Source organism: Nyctereutes procyonoides, unplaced genomic scaffold (assembly GCF_905146905.1).
Source record: "Nyctereutes procyonoides isolate TBG_1078 unplaced genomic scaffold, NYPRO_anot_genome, whole genome shotgun sequence".
Lineage (NCBI taxonomy): Eukaryota > Metazoa > Chordata > Mammalia > Carnivora > Canidae > Nyctereutes > Nyctereutes procyonoides.
Genome location: NW_026575139.1, coordinates 9,673,974 through 9,691,556, shown reverse-complemented (window position 1 = coordinate 9,691,556; position 17,583 = coordinate 9,673,974). Strand labels below are relative to the sequence as shown.

General features: G+C 42.1%; 1 protein-coding gene across 3 annotated transcripts in view; it reads left to right on the top strand.

Moving 5' to 3' along the window:
• The window catches only part of UNC79 (unc-79 homolog, NALCN channel complex subunit), a 185,972-nt gene extending 172,658 nt beyond the window's left edge, over positions 1-13,314 (top strand). For all 3 annotated transcript variants that reach the window (XM_055304183.1, XM_055304182.1, XM_055304184.1), the window contains 4 exons: positions 581-778; positions 2,736-2,813; positions 10,917-10,958; positions 12,196-13,314. In XM_055304183.1, the coding sequence (XP_055160158.1) occupies positions 581-778; positions 2,736-2,813; positions 10,917-10,958; positions 12,196-12,396 (519 nt within the window). In that variant the 3' untranslated portion in view covers positions 12,397-13,314. The remainder of the gene's footprint in view (positions 1-580; positions 779-2,735; positions 2,814-10,916; positions 10,959-12,195) is intronic.
• The last annotated feature ends 4,269 nt before the right edge of the window (positions 13,315-17,583 follow it).

Genomic DNA, 17,583 nt, shown 5'->3' with positions numbered 1-17,583 from the left:
TTGAAAATTATGGAAGTGATCTTTGAAAAGTCTTTATTTAGCACGGTGTCTGGGACATTGTTGTTGCTCACTCAGTCGGGGCTTACCCTGGTAGGAATACTGTCTTTGCTGCTGCCATTTCTCCTACTTGTAGTCGTGTGATTGAGAAGTGCTGGCAGTGAGTTCAGATGCACCATCTTATTCCTCCTGACGACAGGGGGGTCCTATTATCCCCATGTTACAGACAAGGAAATACCTGAAGGTGGTAAAATGGTTATCCTTCCTAATCTAGTTTAGAGAGGAGAATATCAGCGTCATTAAGGGACAAAGGGGTGGGTAGATGTGTTCTGAAACCAAGATGCCTTCTCTTTGAAAAGATGCTCATTTTTCTCTGAACACATACCCACTGACCAAGTGGAAAGCAGGTTGTCTTCAGGTGGCAAATCACGAGTTTAACTTCGAGATCACTTCCTCTGCCTCAGATCACTGGAGGTAGACATCCTTTGGCTGTGCTGCTCAGGAGGCCAAGGCCCTGTGGGGCAGGCCCTGTGGAGCACTGCAGCCCACCGAGAGGTAACGGCTCCTGTCTCCTCCTTTTCAGACCTCCGTGCTCCACATGTGCTCTCTCTTCCACGCATTTATCTTTGCTCAGCTCTGGACCGTATATTGCGAACAAAGTGCCGTAGCTACAAACGTCCAAAGTCAGAATGAATTCAGCTTCACAGCGATACTTACCGCGCTAGAGTTTTGGAGCAGGGTAACGCCCAGCATCCTCCAGCTCATGGCCCATAACAAAGTGGTGAGTCCACGAATAAGTTTCTCCTTGTGGCTAAAAGGCGTGACCTACATCCAGTCCTCCCATTACCTGTTCTTTAAGGATCTCAATTGTAATATACCAATGCATGGGGGATTTTTAGGTTATAAACTGGATGTTCTGCTTGCATAATAATTTTGATGGAAATACAAAGCAAGCAAGTCAATTTAGTAAAAACAACTTTTGTTCACTCTCTTTAGTGCCAAAGAAAATTTATATGAAACTTATACCTCTAAGAGCTGTTTCATGCCTTAAAGTCAGGAGATTTTGGATTCCAAGACAATTTGGAAAAACCCCAGCCAATTGGGTCATCCTTTTGTGGTATTTAAGAACAGATCAACCACATATGTTCATTCCACTCAGGGCTCAAAATCTGGAAAGAGTTTCCCCTCTTTGAGTTGCCCTGGGAGGACTTAAGCCCCTTAATCTTCAAATCCAGTTCAGTTTTAACTTGGATGGCTCACCAAGAAAGGGGCTGCCCTAAATCTCGCTGGAAAATACCTGGAGTATTGTTAGCATGAGCCCACATCATTGAGCAAGCTTGGATTAGTCCTATGAAGTTAAGAGTGGAGGTATATGTGGAGATGTGACAAGGAAGTTCTTTTTTTTTTTTTTTTTTTGACAAGGAAGTTCTTTGATTCAGTTTGCTACTTTGAAGGATTCTCAGCTGGGAAAGCAGGAGTTAGTATCTTGGTTGTGGGGGCTTTATCAATCGAATTCTCATCTGTGAGGGACAGGACTTCTGGAAGAGTGTATTGTAATGATGATTCCTCTATGCCCAGAAACCCAACGATGCACTGTCCACAAAAGGCATCCTGGAAATGACTTTTGATTGATTGATAATAGTCTAAGAAACATTTTCTCTCAGCTCTAATTGGAAAGGGGATTATATATTTCCTTCAGTGAAGCACTTCCTTGTCTTTGGGGAAGCAAATGTTATAAGGCAATTCTGTATGGAGAGAGGTTATTTTAGTTCAATTTAAAGGAAATTTATGTGACAGTTTTAGGGTGCACACACGGTTCTGAGATAAACATTTCCCAGATCATAGAGTCTGAAACTGAAGAACTTAGAGAGCAAGCATTCTGTTCTGTAATTTTACAGGCAATGAAACTGGGACCTTAACTAGAGATTTGGTGTCTTTCTACTGTCATTAGTTTTTAGACACCATTAATACCTCTCTTCCAAATCTCTTGGTATGCAAAGGTTAGAAAATGAATCTGTTACCAATTAGTACAAATAATGCTACTAATGAGTTTGGATGAGTTTTATCCTGAAAAATTTATTAAACTATATATGCCAGTCTGATAAAATCCTCTTGGAGTGTTCAAAATCCATCCTTAGGAATTTTATTTTATTTTATTTTATTTTATTATTTTTCATGAGAGACACAAAGAGAGAGGCAGAGACATAGGCAGAGGGAGAAGCAGGCTCCCCACGGGGAGCCCCATGAGGGACTCCATCCTAGGATCCTGGGATCACAACCTGAGCCAAAGACAGACACTCAACCACTGAGCCACCCAGGTGCCCCCAGCCTTAGGAATTTCTGATGAGGAGCATCGTCTGCATTGTATTTTTGAACCATCATCAATGTGGCTGCCTTGTTCTGTAGAGAACAAAGCCACCAAGACAGGTGTGTAATAAGTGAACAGCCACTCCAGGCGAAGAAACTGGAGAAAGGGTCAAGATGGAGAAAAGGACCTACAACCAAATTCTGTAGTTAGAAGGAGGGAAGCAAAAGGCATGTATCCTCTGGTAGGAATTGCGCGCAGATGAGTGAGATTAATCCCTGAATTCCACTGGCAGCCCTGAGTCAGATAAAGAGGGCACAACTGTTGTAAAATCTCTGGAGCTCCTTAAAGCCAGGTTCTAGTTGAAATTCTAGAGGTTTCAAGGCTTCCGGATCACTGGGAGTGGAACTGATTTTCATATTTGTTGTTTCAGATGGTAGAAATGGTGTGTCTCCATGTGATTAGTTTAATGGAGGCATTGCAAGAATGCAATTCAACAATTTTTGTCAAGGTAGGAAAATCTTATGATTTTTATAGACTGTTTCTTGCTGCTAAAAACAAATGTGGATTTACTTTGAATGTGCCTTTGACGAGGAAAACAAACCAGATTTAATTTTGACTATCAGAGTCAGGGACTGGAGAGTTCAGGCTCACATAACAACCCTTCCCCAAATGGTTATCATGTTATTTTTGCTCTTGCTCTACCACTGTGACTGACTCTAGCTGGATTAAAGATGTTGGACTGTGATTGCATGTTAACACAATTAATGAAAATATTACTGGAGAACGTTGATCTGAAAATGACCTTATAGTCCTATAAATTGGTTGGTGGCACCTCACCTTACAAGATATCCAGAAAACCAAGGAAAATAATCTTTCATTGTTTGATTTTGTAGCTAGAACTTTTTTCTAAGGTAAATTAATTTCATTTCCAATATTACTACTCTAAATCACTGTTTAGTGTATGAAAGCTTAAGTATTTGTCATCTGTCCAAGGACATCAGAGACATACTAGTGTGATAAATTTAGAGTAAAGAACTTAATTTCTCATTCTTTTTTTTTTTTTTACTTCCCCTCTTCTTCCTTTTCTTCTATCCTTCCACCTCTCCGTCTTACTGATCATTAATTAAAGATCTTTAATTTTAGGCATCCTACAAATTGTGTACTGGTATCTCATCATGCTTTAAAGTTGCATTTCCTTGTTGACAGATGACATTAAACATCTTTTCATATGCTCATTTGCCATCCATGTATCTGCTTGGTAAAGTATCTGTTAAAATTATTTGCCTTTTTTTTTTTAAAAAATTGGGATGGATCTTTTTCTCTTTTAATTGAATTTTAAGGCATAAGTCCTTTATCAGATATGAGATTTGCAAAGATTTTCTCTGCAGTTGTCTTTTCATTATCTTAACAGTGTCTTGTGAAGAGCGAAGGTCTTAATTTTGATGAAGTACCATTTATCAAATTTTTCTTTAATGGATCATGCTTTAATGTTGTATTTTTAAAAATCTTTGCCTAACCCAAGGAAAATTGAGATCTTAACAATATTGAGTCTTCCAATCCATGAACACAGTATATCTCTATATATTTTTTAAAAGCTTTGATTAACTTCTTCCAGCAATATCATGTAGATTCCATATGTAGGACTAGCATAGTTTTGTCAAATTTATCCCTACGTATATCATAGTTTTATGGTATTATAAGTGGTATGGCCTTTTTATACTTAAATTTTTTATTGTTTGTTGGTAGTATTTAGAAATACAACTGATTTTATATTGACCTTTTACCCTGCAAACTGTTAAACTCATTTGTTAGTGTTAGTTTTTTTTTGTAGATTTCATCAGCTTTTCTGTATAGACAGTTGTGTCATGTGTAAATAAAGGCAGTTTAATTTCTTCTTTTCTAGTCTTTATGCCTTTTATTTCTTTTTCTTATTGTATTGCTCTGGCTAGATCCTGTAGTCCAAGTTGAATAGAAGTCATGAGAGTGGGAAACCTTGCCTAGTTCCTAATCTTAGGAAGAAAGCATCCATCTTCGCTCATTAAATGTTAGCTGTCATAGGTACTCTTTGTCAAACTGAGCAAGGTTCCCTTCTATTCCTGGTCTGCTACAAATTTTGGTCAGGAATAAACCGTAGGACTTTTCAGATACTTTTCCTACATTTATTAAGATGGTTATTTGACTATTCTTTTTGACTGTTAACAAGGTAAACTTTATGGATTGATTTTTGCATGTTAAACTAATCTTGTGTTCCTGAGACAGACCATACTTGGTTGTGCTGTGTATTATTTATCCTTTTTATATCTTGCGGAATTCTATTTGCTAACATTTTAAAATAATTTTTTGCATTGATGTTCATGAGGAATGTTGGGCTGTAAATCTCTTTGCTTGTGATAACTATTTTTGGTTTTGGTATCAGGGTAATGATGGCCTCAGAATGATTTGGGAAGTATTCCTTCCTTTTCTGCTTCTTGAAAAAGTTTGTGTAGATATGGTGGGTTTTTTTCCCCTTAAATATTTGATAGAACTCACCAGTAGAACTTCCTGGGCTTGAAATTTTCTTTGCAGAAGAGTTTTAAATTACAGATTCAATTGCTTCAATAGATATAGGGCTATTTAAGTTATCTGTTTATTCTTGAGTAATCTTTAGGATACTCTATGTCTTTCAAAGAATTTATCCATTTCATCAAGGTAGTCAATTTTATTGGCATGAGGTTGTTAATAATATACATTTAATATCTGTAGAATCAGTAGTATGCCACCTCTGTAATTCCTGACATGGTGATTTGTGACTTCTTTTCTTTTTCCCCCTGGTCAGTCTGTATAGAGGCGTATCAATTTTAGTCAGTTTTTGATTAAAAAACAGCAATAACCAGCTTTTGGGTTGTTTTCATTGATTTTCTCTCTGCATTTTATTTCATTGATTTATGTTTATTCTTTCTTTTGATTACTTTAGATTTAATTCACTCTTGTCTATTATAAATAATATATTTTTTTGTCTATCATAAATTTACCTCTAAGCCCTGGTTTAGCAGTATCCCACAATTCGATATATTGTGTTCTCATTTATATTCAGTTCAAAATACTTTCTAACTTCCGTTTTGCTTTCTATTTTAACTCATTTTCAGTTATTTAGAAATATGTTATTTATTTTTCAAATATTTGGGGGTTTTCTATTATGGATTTTTAGTTCCATTTGTGGTCAGAGAACATACTGTATATAATTTTGGTTATTTTAAATTGAGATTTGTTTTATGGCCCAGAACATAGTCTATCTTGGTAAATGCTGTGTGTGCACTGGAAAAGAATATCCCTTCTGCTTTTTGGGGGGTAGTTTCCTATGCTGCTTGGTTCTAGCTTATTAGTAGTGTTGTTCAAGTCTTCTGTGTCCTTCCTTCTGTCTACTTATTGTATCAATTATTGAGAAAGGGGTATTGAAATATCTCCATAACTGTGGATTTGCTTATTCATTTTTTTCAGGTTTACCAGTGTTTGCTTCATGTATTATGAATCTCTGTTATTTGGTGCATAAATGTTTAAGATTAGTATGTCTTCTTAATAAAAGGGATTCCGAAGTGGCTGTCTTCATTCTCAGGAATCATCTGAGGAATCAAAGTGAACAGTACTTTGACATTAATAAAGGCAGTCTAGTTTTCTTTTGACTACTGTTAGGATGGTCTATCTTTTAACATCATTTTACCTTTTAACCTCTTTGTATCTTTATGTTTATAGTCTATTTCTTAAAGGCAGCAGATAGCTAGATGTTGCATTTCTTTTAAATCCAGTCTGACAGTCCCTTCCTTTTAATTGGGAATCTTTAAACTGTCTTCATTTAATGTGTTTTGTGCCATTGTTGGGCCTAAATCTATCACTTTGCAATTTGTTTTCTATATTTCCCATCTGTTTTATATCTTCTATTCTTTTTTTTTTTTCCTTTTGCCTTCTGTTGGATTGAGTTTTTGACGATTACATTTTGGCTGTAATCTCCTCTTCCTTTTCTAGTTTCTTTTTTTTTTTTTAAGATTTATTTATTTATTTATTTATTTATTTATTTATTTATTTATTTATTTGAGAGAGCAGAGCGAGAAAGAAAGAACACAAGTGAGGGAGGAGGGGCAGAGGCAGAGGGAGAAAGAAAAGCAGGCTCCCTGCTAAATAGAGTGTGATGTGGGGCTTGATCCCAGGACCCTGAGATCATGACCCAAGCCAAATGCAGACACTTAACCAACTGAGCCACCCAGGTGTCCCTCCAATTGATTGATTTTTATTCTCATTATAGGTCATCTTTTCCTGCTTTTTTGCATGCCTGGTAATTTTTTATTACATTCTTGAGATTTTGAAGTTGACTTTCTTGGGTACTGGATATTTTTGTATCCCTATAAATATTTTTGGGCTGTATTCTATGATACAGTTAAATTATTTAGAAGGATTTTTTTCCTTTTGAGACTTGCTTTTAAGCCTTGTCAGGTGATCAGAGCTGCATTTTGTCTAGAGCTAATATTTCTTTACTACTAAGGTAATAGCCTTCTGAGTATTCTACTTGATATTCTGTTAAAGAACTTAAATTAAAAAAAGAAAAAAGAATTGTCCCCTCTAACTAGTTTGTGGAGACACAAATTATTGCTGGCACTGTGTGATCACCACTCATCTTTTTGGGTTGTTTTGTCTTCAGCCTTGGGTGGTTTCCTCACATGCGTGCATTGGTCAGTAGTTAGCTGAAGATTCAAGGGGGACCTGTTATGGATCTTTCTGTACAGCCCTCTCACCTCCAGTACTCTCTGCCTGACAAACTACACACCTCAGTCTCTCTAGACTCCCAGCTCCTTTTCCTCAACACAGGGAAACAGGCTCTGCCCAGGTCCTGGAAGCTTTCTAGGCAGTGAGCTAGGATAACTGTAGGGCTTGCCTTGTTTACTCTCCCTCAGGGATCGCTGTGCTGCACTGCTGATGCCCACAGTCTGAAAACCATTATTTCATATACTCCATATGGAATTTTAGTTGTTCCAGGCAGGAGGGTAAATCTGGTCTTTGTTATTCTATCTTTCCTGAAAGAGAGAATTTCACACCTAATTTTAGTTTTGAAAGCTGGAACAAGCATGGAATGAAATGAATGCAGTCTAACTGAGCAGAAAAATCTTTAATTTTTTCCTGTAGCATAAATCAAGATAAGAGGAAAGGTATCAATTTTACTTTGGTGAAAAACAACCCATTTTTTTTAATATACATCAGTTTTCTGGATATCATTTCTAGAGAGGAAAAAAACCCCAACCAACTTTATTATAACATTACAGAACCCAGAATAAATTACGTCTAATTCTTACTGACAGCTTTGTAGGAGCCACTAGCAAAAGAGAACTGAAATAAATGTTATTCAATAAGTCAAATTAGCATTCCTGAAATAGGATGACTGCTGGCTTATATAATGCTATCAATAATAATGAGATTTAACTTGAAGACTTGAAGTTATGAGATTCATAAATCACAAATCTGAAGGTCCTTTGCAGTTATATTTTAGAATGACATGTCACATGTTTCATAAATGGGCTAATAGCAAAAACCCTTCTAAAACCAACCTCACTTTTCCTCTTGATTGCCTCATACAGGCCTTTAGCCCCAAGAATAGCACTAGGAAAGGTATCCTCCCAGGGTCAGAGTACTTAGTGCTTCCTGCCTCCTACTCTGCTTGGTCCCTCAGGATCTTAACAGGAGGTTAGTTTGGGTCTTTCCTAAATACCAAGAGGCATACAGACCTGCTCCATATTAAATAGATTAGAAGTCAACAAAAGAAGTTTGTAGGCATTAGGGCCCTTAGAGGTTTTGTTTTGTTTTGTTTTGTTTTGTTTTCTGTACAGACTGGAGAAGAAGTGGTTAGACTACCTTACTTTTTCTCAATCAGAATGTTTACATGAGCCGGTCTTGCTAATGGCCAGAGAACATAGCCTTAACTGTCACTGATCTTTGTAATCCCACAGTTTGTTAATAAGGGTTGGTGGTTGGAGGAGGCAGAGAGAAAATGTCATTTCCTGATTTTTTTTTAATTTTTTACATTTTCTGATATTTTGACTTTTAGTCCAGTTATATCATCTGGTACACACCATATGCTGTCCCAAACACAACATTCATGCTAGAGACAGTATTACATGGCTACATGACTCCAGGATGAGCACTGTGTTGAGGAACCAACATCAGTGGAAATCAAATTAGCAAATTGTATGTCCCAGCAGAATGTTCAAAGCAAAACAGCAGCCAGATTGGACCTTGGGAACAAAAACATAGAAATGTAATTTCTCAATTCACTAAGCTTTGTGTGTGTCTATGTATGTGTGCTTGTGTGAATGTGTTGATGAGTTAAATGAACCTGCAGCCCGTGGCCATTGACTAGTGAACAGAGAGGTCATTGGTACACTGTCCCCTCATCCCAGCAGCCCTCCTGCTAGTTCTTTCATTTCCTTCATGGCACAGCTCCTCCAGTTTGCCTAAGCTAGAAGCCTCAGCTTCTGCTTTGACCTTTTCCTCACTCCAAAGAGGGTCCTCAGACCCTCCCAGATTGTGTCTGCAGGCACCAACCACCCTTTTCCCTCTCCAAAGCCACCCCTGATCTTACCTGGACCATCGAGGCAGCCTCTACTCAAGCCTCAGCCTCCATTCTCCACATCCTTCCTCACCCTACCTTGCAGATTGCTGCCACTATGATTTGTTTGAAGCACATTTCGGCTCACAGTGAACAGGGCTCCTCTCTTCAGAAGTTCTATTGGATTTGGAAATAAATCCAAATCTCCTAATGTGGCAACCCAGATCATCATGGGTGGATGGCGGGGGGCCTCACCTCTGCTTTTCTTTTCTTTTCTTTTTTTTTTAATTTTTTTTTATTTATTTACGATAGTCATACAGAGAGAGAGAGAGAGAGAGAGAGGCAGAGACACAGGCAGAGGGAGAAGCAGTCTCCATGCACCGGGAGCCTGACGTGGGATTCGATCCTGGGTCTCCAGGATCGCGCCCTGGGCCAAAGGCAGGCGCCAAACCGCTGTGCCACCCAGGGATCCCCTCACCTCTGCTTTTCTAAACTTGTTTTTCATGACCCTCTCCTGAGAGCCCATACTTCAGTATCACCTGAACCCCTACCACCTCCTCACCCCTTGGCACACTGCCACCTTGAGCTTGCTTCCTGAAGTGTGCCCTTGTATTCATTTGCTAGGGCTGCCCTGACAGTCATACCCTACTAGTTAGTACAACAAACTAGGCAGCTGAAACGGAAACTTCTTATCCCACAGTTCTGGAAACCAGAAGTCCGTGGCTGTGGCTAAGGGGTCAGGAGAGTTGTTCCCTCTGAGGGCTGTGAGGGAGAATCTGTTCCATCCTTCCCCCCTAACTTCTGGGGGTTGGTTGGCAATATTTGATGTTCTTTGGCTTGTAGACCCCTGCCTGCATCTTTGCCTGGTGCTTTCCTGTGGGCATATCTGTGTCCTAATTTTCCCCTTTTTATAAGAGCATCAGCCATATTGGATTAGGAGCCCACCCCACCCTACCGTAGAATGACCACATTTTAACTAATTACATCTGTATTGATCCCTCTTCCAAATAAGGTCACCTTCTAAAGCAGCGTGGGTAGGGACAACAGTGTCTATTTTGAGGGGGCACAGTTGAGCCATGACAGCTGTACTCCTCTATTGAACAGGCAGGAGCAGAGGGTTGGAAGGAATACAGTGAAGAGGTATGATGCATGTTAGTGAATTAAAGATCTGAGCAGTGCTGTAATAAGGAACCTAGCATTTCCCAACTTGTTGGACCAGCGTCCCACCCCCATTTAAACCCACCAAACTGGAGTGCTGTGGAACAGACTCTGGAAAACACTATTTTGTCCCCAACTTCTGGATTTATGAGATGTTATGTTCTAGAAGGTAGAACCATGGCTGAGAGACCAGAGCAGGGAGAGGAGAGCTGCTGCTGGACGGACACCTTGTGACCTCCAAGGAAGGGCACAGCAGAGAGGCTCAGGGTGGGCGGGAGAGGCAGCAGAAGGGCAAGGCTCCCCACGTGCCCACAGTTTGAGCGCCTTGCTCTCTGCCAGAGCAGGGCCCCTCCACTCGCCTGTGTGTGACAGTACTGTTCACACCTCTGGCCCGTCTCTCTTGCTGTGTCCCACCTTCCAGATCACAGCCAGGCTCCTTCCGGGCTTGCTTTTTTCTGTCCCTGAAGCATCTCAGCAACTTCCCTGTGATATTTTCTTAACAATAGAGTCACCATCCTACTCAGGGACTCAATTTTAGAGATCCTGTGGAGGAAATTCTGTTTCAAGAAAGTGAGGATTTAATTAAATAAATACACATTTAATTTCCCGTGTGTGGTAGCTTTCAAGAGACAATCAGTCATTTACTGTAAAGTGTGTGTTTCAAGCACTCATGGGGGCACTTATTAACCTCCCAATGCCACCAGCTCAGCGGGATTTGGCCTCAGAAAGATGTTTTTCCGATAATGGATCACTCCGCAGCAGGGTCCCATCCTTTTGTGATGTTAAAGGGGTTCTGTGTGCCCTGCTTTCCTGAGCTGTAAGCTACGCTTATGGGGGTGGGGATGGAGAACGCTAATAACAAGGCTTCTGTGTTTCTCCACACAGCTCATACCTATGTGGTTGCCAATGATTCAGTCAAATATCAAGGTAAGTTGTCCCTGGGTGGACTGGATGCTGAATTACCTCCAGAGAAGGTCATAACATTCACAGGGTTCACTGGTGCTCCACTAACTATTGGAGAAAGGTGAAGTCACCCGGCTCCTGGCCTCTGAGGGCTGATCAAGCAGGAATCTCTGTGGGCCCAGGAAGAGGCTGCAGGCCCAGGTGACAGCAGAAGCCATGGTCGTATTATTCACTGTCGATGAGGGTGTGGGTGGAGGGGCATCTGAGTCTGAGGGTGTGGGTGGAGGGGCGTCTGAGTCTGAGTCTGAGGCCTGGCCACTAAAATAGGCTTTTTGTGGGGCACCTGGCTGGCTCAGTCGGATAGATTTTGCAACTCGATCTCAGGGTTGTGAGTTCAAGCCCCACGTTGGGTGTAGAGATTACTTAAAATAAATGTAATAAACTCTAAAGAAAGACCAAAATGAACTTTTTGTGACAGGAAGAATTCTATTAAGAAAGGCTAACATTGAACGAATGACCCAACTGAGCCAGAAGGGAAGGGACCTGCTCCCTCGTTCCACATGTCATTCTTTTACTATGAAAACCATTTCTTCTTCCAGATTGTCCCTCCTCCATCCCACCCCTCCCCTGCCCCAGCTTTAGGGAAATCTGTGGCCAACAGGGCTCACAACCCAGCTTGTGCATGTGCATAAACATGAGAACAGAGAGACTGTGATCATGATTAAAATGTAATGAGCGACTCTCATGTGCCCACTTCTGTCTTAAACCCTCCGCTAGCTCACATATCCTTAATAAAACAAAAACCCCATGAAGTATGACTTTCCCCAGTTTGCCCATAAGAAAATCCAAACACAGACGGAAAAACCTCATTCCCAGAATTGTCCCCAGAGGAGCTAGGGTCTGAACCCCGGGCGCTGGCAGCGGAGCACAGGCCTGTGTGGTGACCGGCTCCAGGAGGACAAGAGTAGATGTCAGCCCACACACGGCGTGCCAGCTCCAGATTCCCGCTGCACCGAACGAGTCAAGATGGGAGTGGCATTACTCAGACGGATCTGGGCCTTTAGAGTCACGGTTCCTTGCCTGTGTCGCGGGCCCCACACACTGCCAAGTGTGGGAACTGACCTCCCATCCAGGCCACACAGCCCCTGAGCCACACAGCTGAGTTCTGCCTGCGGAAGAAGCCCAGGCTGGCACTCCCTGGGTGGACCGGGAACATTTGAAGGCAAGAAACTAAACTAGCTATCTCACCCTTCCTTAACAGCACTTATCTGCGGGACTCCAGCTTCGCCTCCAGGCCATTCAGAACAACGTGAACCATCACAGCCTAAGGACGCCCCCAGGCTCGGCCCCGAGCAGCGCCGGCCTGGCAGCCCTCCGCAAGTGGCTGCAGTGCACTCAGTTCAAAATGGCCCAGGTGGAGATCCAGTCCTCAGATGCGGCCTCCCAATTTTATCCTCTATGAGTGGACTCCTCGGCTCTCAGTGTCAACACTCTGGTTTAGCAATAATGGGTTTCAAAACAAAAACAATTTGATCCAAGCAGGTTGGGGAACATATTGGTACTGTACATTCTCTTTCTAGTTTAGTAAAAAGACGTGCAAAGGCCGGAGAGGGCCAAAATGAAGCTTTCTTGCTACACATATTTCTGATGACTCCTTGGGCTATCTGATTAAGTGTTTCCTTACATTATTTTTTAAAAACCAAATCATTTTTCTTTAACTAACTTCTATTTTTTTTAAGAAAAAAAAAATAGACTGGTGGGTACTCACAGAAAAGTTGTATAAGTCCCCCTGTTGCTATTTTTGATGATAGAGAATAAATAGGGTTTTTGAAACCTTTGTAGTGTTTTTTCTTAAAATCCACTCTTGGCAATGCAATAAAAAAAAAAACCCGTCACCATAAGCCAGTGACACTTGACTGAAGCTTTTTGTCATTATCCTGGGAAAAAGTGGCAGCTTGCAAGGACCATTACAAAGTGCACTTAGAAATTAGGTGGTTAAACTGTGCCAATTGTTTTCTTTGTTTTATAATATCATTTTCCAAAACTGTCCAGTAAGTTTTATTATTTTTAAAACTAATTTTTCAACTCATTAGTTCTAGGCTGTACTTTTCTTGTAAGCTTTATGATAACTACTTTAGTTTTGTGAATAATAAATTTTATTCTTTTGTTAACACTTGTATACAATTCAATTTAAAACTGTAGATTGCATACTGGACCAGACGATTCCCCACGCTGGCACAGAGCACTGCACCCGGAGTTATGTTTCATAAAATGGAATTTTAATAGTGTAAGAGCACCAAGATTTATCAGCACTTCTACTTAGCATTTGACTGTGCATTCACAAATGATATTTCTCTTCTCTATCCCTGTAATGCACTGACTACAAGAAGACTTACTATACATTTAAGCTGTATATTGACATGCTATTAAATGCATTTTTTATTATCTCTGTGAGCCTGGGGTTTTTTAAAATCAGTTTATACCTTTCTTGTAAACTTTTAAAACTTCTAACTTCCCTTAAAACTAAAGTCTAGTTATTGAGAAGAAAGGCCTTTCTTTCAGGTCACTTGGTAAGAGAAGTACACAATTCATCTGAAGTTGTTCTCCAGGAAGGAACTCGAGGGCACAAGGCTATTTATTTATTTATTTATTTATGTTATTTTATGTTGGTTATTATTAAGAGGTCTCTCTTTTCTGCTGGGAATTCTGATACCTTCATGCTTCTCAGGGAGAAGCAAGTCCTCCTGTGTTTACGTGTTTCACATGAGTTCTAGAAAAACAGGATGGCACAGCTTCGTCCCTGCCTGCGGGGAACATGTTGGTCCCTAGATTAAGAAGAGAGAAGTGATCATTCTGCCTATGAAGAAGTGCTTCTGAAAGGCCTCCGTAAGTTAGAGTGCTCCCAGTTGTGCTTGTTTAGGCCTCCAAGAACTTTCTGTCTCATACCAATCCCACGTGTACACTGTGACAGCTCTGAGGTTGTGTCCTGTCTCCGGATCCCCAGGGCCTGGCACGCAGCACTCATTTCATTAGAGTCTATTGAGTGGGATGGATTTGATTAAGAAAGCAGGTCTTTCTTGAGCTCCCCAGTAGACTTAGCAAGGGCTGAACTGTGACATTTTCTTTCTGTGGAGCGATTCCTGGAGAGGGTGGTAACAGAAACCGGCCTGAAGAGGCAGCCTTAGCTCCTTCCTGTGTGAGGGTCTGGCTGACACGCCCGTGGTGGCTCAGTGGCAGCCAGGCTCTTTGCTGGGCCTGGGTCCAAGTCCACCCTGCTGCAGGCAGCCCCGTCCTACCAGGAGGCAAGGTCCAGAGTCCTCCACAGGCTCTTCTCCAACCCCTGTTCTTTCAACGGACAGCTGTCTCAGTTTCTCTTTGTATTTGCATTCTCCTTCTGGAGAGGAGCCCTCAACTCAGTCCTCTTGACTGGGCTCCTGTCTAAAGCTTCCTACTCTCTGGAATGTTTCTTTCACCCCAGTCACAATCTATCTGGGGTCTTGCCCCCCCCCCCCCCCGGCAGGTCTTCCTCCTTGCCCCTGAGAACCGTGACCTGCTTTCCTGCCAACCTGACCCAAATACTGTCCCTGCTGGGACCCTGCTCTTCACTGGTTTATAGAGACCAGTAAGCAGCTTCTCTGGCCTACACTGCCCTCAGGCCCATCCCCCAGTATCCTCATCTTCTAGCCTTAATGTCAACTGCCCTCCCCCAACCCCCAGCAAGTCAGACTCAGCCTCCTAGAAGAAAAGAGTTAGGAAGACAGGGGACAGATGGAAGTTGAGCAAGATTGACCCTAAGGAGTAAGAGGAGAAGCCAATCATCTAGATCAGGGGTCAGCCCACTGCCTGTTTTTCTAAGGCTTTATCAGAACACAGCCACACCCACCATGTACATATGGTCTGTGATGCTTTTGCTATAAGGGCAAAGTTAAAGAGCTGGGACAGAGACACATGGCTCTGAAAGCCTAAAATATTTACCATCTGGGCCTTTACAGAAAAAGTCTGCTGAACCTGGCCTGTCTGAAGGCCACGGAGAGAAAGCGCATCTAACCCTTGCATAGATAATAGCTTCCTGCCACCTCCGGGCTTTTGAAATTTTGTTACTAATATTTCCTCATCTGTAAAACGGGGACAATGACACATTCTACTTCGTAGGGTTGTTGAGATGATAAAAGAATGCAAGGAAAGACAGCAATGCCTGGCACATGGTAAGCACTCAATGAAAGTTATGACTTCCTATTCTTTTTCTCATGTTAAAGCCTAGGGAAGGAAAGCTACTTGCCCAACGTCACATGGCTAGTAAGAGGCAGAGCTGGAACTTGACCACTGGCTGTCTAACCTCAACGGCTGTGCTCCCAACCACTGCCATTGTTGGTTCCTACCACAGCCCAGCCCCGTGTGGCAGCCTGAGAGCCAAGCAGAGGGCACAGAGAATTCCAAGAAATTTTTACCTGATCCAGACTTGGCCAGTACTAATCATTGGCTTGGAGAAGGGCTAAGGCATAGACTCAGTGTTCCCTATCCCTGTGGAATCCTACTGGCTTTGGGGTGTGAACAGAACATTCAAAGATGCCCAAGGGTAGACCGAGCCAAAATCTGCAAATGCACAGACTCCATGATTGTTGGCAAAGGACCTGCCTCTTACTAGTTGGGTGACCTTGGACAAGTTATTAAGCCTTTAAGGATCTCTATTTTTCCTTCTGTGAATGGAGCTATCTACCCATCTGGGGGTGATGGAAAGCTCATGTGAATGGAGGTCTGTGATGGCACTTGGGAGGCTTGCCAGAATCTGTGGACCACCAGGAAGACTGTACCACCTTAGGAAGACTGCCCGAGGGGACGGCTCCCATCTGCAGACTCACCTGTTTTTTTCTTCAGCTAGTCCCTCAGAAGCAAGACCTGCAACGCCACGAGAGCCAAACATGATCATTATTCACGGATGTCCGGTCTCCACTGTGCATCCTGTCTTTGCAAGAGGGTCATTCTGCCTCTCATCAGGATGTTCTCAGCCAATCTCTTCTGAGGTCTCATACTGAGGTCAAGTGCTTGCAGCAACTGCCCCATTTCCATACTACAGCAGGCCAAATGAGGATTGGATCGGATTGGAGAAAACGGGTTTATCCACCAAGACTCTTTCCTGAGCTGGGGTTGAAGGCCTCTGGTGGTAACTGGACAATGCAGATCATTTCATATACTTCTTGAGTAGAATTAATTTGCAAATATGTATATCGGGCAGACCGAGTGTTTTAACAGTAATGTGAGTGGTTGGAACTCAGTGGAATAGTACCAGACCCCGTTTTCATGAGAGTTGATCCCTTTAGGAGTTGACTGAAGTCTTATTCATAAAACGTTGGCCACTCCACTCCACTGACGGGAGCAACAAGCAGGAAGTCTCTTGAATAGAGTTTGAGAGAAACCCCAAGATCCATCGTGTATTGAGTGTCTACTAGGTACTGAGCACTTTACATATATTACCTTTTCTTCTCTTAGCGCTGCTACGCTGTGATTGCCATTTTGCAGGTGAAGTAACTGAGGCCCAGACGTTACAGGACTTCTCCAAGGTCATACAGCTAGCTGTGATAGTGTTAGAACTCAGTAAAGGTTAATGTCTCTTCCCTTTATCTGGTTTTGGGCTCTTTTGGCTAACATGTGCCAAGCGTGGGGTAGAGAAGTCTGAGGGCTTTCTTGGGAGCAGCTCCACCTTGGTGTTCCTGTTTGCTGATCATTTATCATAAATTTTCATCAAGCCAGCATCAGCTTCATCTGACAAGAGCTTTTCCCCCTTTGCTTTGGGAATTCATTTATTTGAAAAAAAAATTATAGCTCTCACATTAAATCACATTTAGTTTCCTATTTGATATAATAGTTTTATGGAAAATAATAAAAATTTCTGAATTGAAGAGTATGATGTTGAACCCTTAGGTTGGGGGCCTGTGGAGAGTCCACTCAGACACTTGCCCCAGTTACTTACAATCCTAGCTGCCATGTAGGGGGGCTTACTACATGTCAGGCACTTTAGATATGTCATCTCATCTAATCCTCACAAAATGATGTGAGGAAGGCCCATCCGTTATCAACCCCATATTACAGATGAGAAAACTGAAGCTCAGAGAGACAGTGCTTGTGGCTATCACTGAGTAAAAAGGTAGAACGAAATTTGAATCCAGCTCCATCTGCCTCCAAAGTCCTGGTTCTTTCTAATACATAGTCAGATAGTTAGTGCCAGGTCACCATTCACTGGACCCAGAGGTAGAATAACATAGAAAAGTCACCACCTGGCGGCCTCCTGGTTGAACTTGGCCCGCAGCATGTTCTGCTTGATGAGCTTCAACTTTTCATTTCACCTTTTGGTTTGAAATCTCTTTGATGGAGCGCATGGGCCCCAGTTTTATATGGGTCCCACTATTGGCCTCTGTCTCCTACAGGAAGACCCCAAAAGCTTCTCAGCAAAATCCTGTTGTCTCTAGGTTGATTTGCAGGGCCTGGCTTGCTTCACACTTAGCCTGTGCTGCCCTGTCGCCTGTGAGTTGGCCACCCAGTTACAACCGACCTCTCATTTTATGGGCTCCCTCTGCAAGCCTGTGGCAAAGGAGGACTTGGGGCTGATCTTCAGGCCCTCTTGGCCTTGTTCCCCCCGCATCATTTCTCTGCC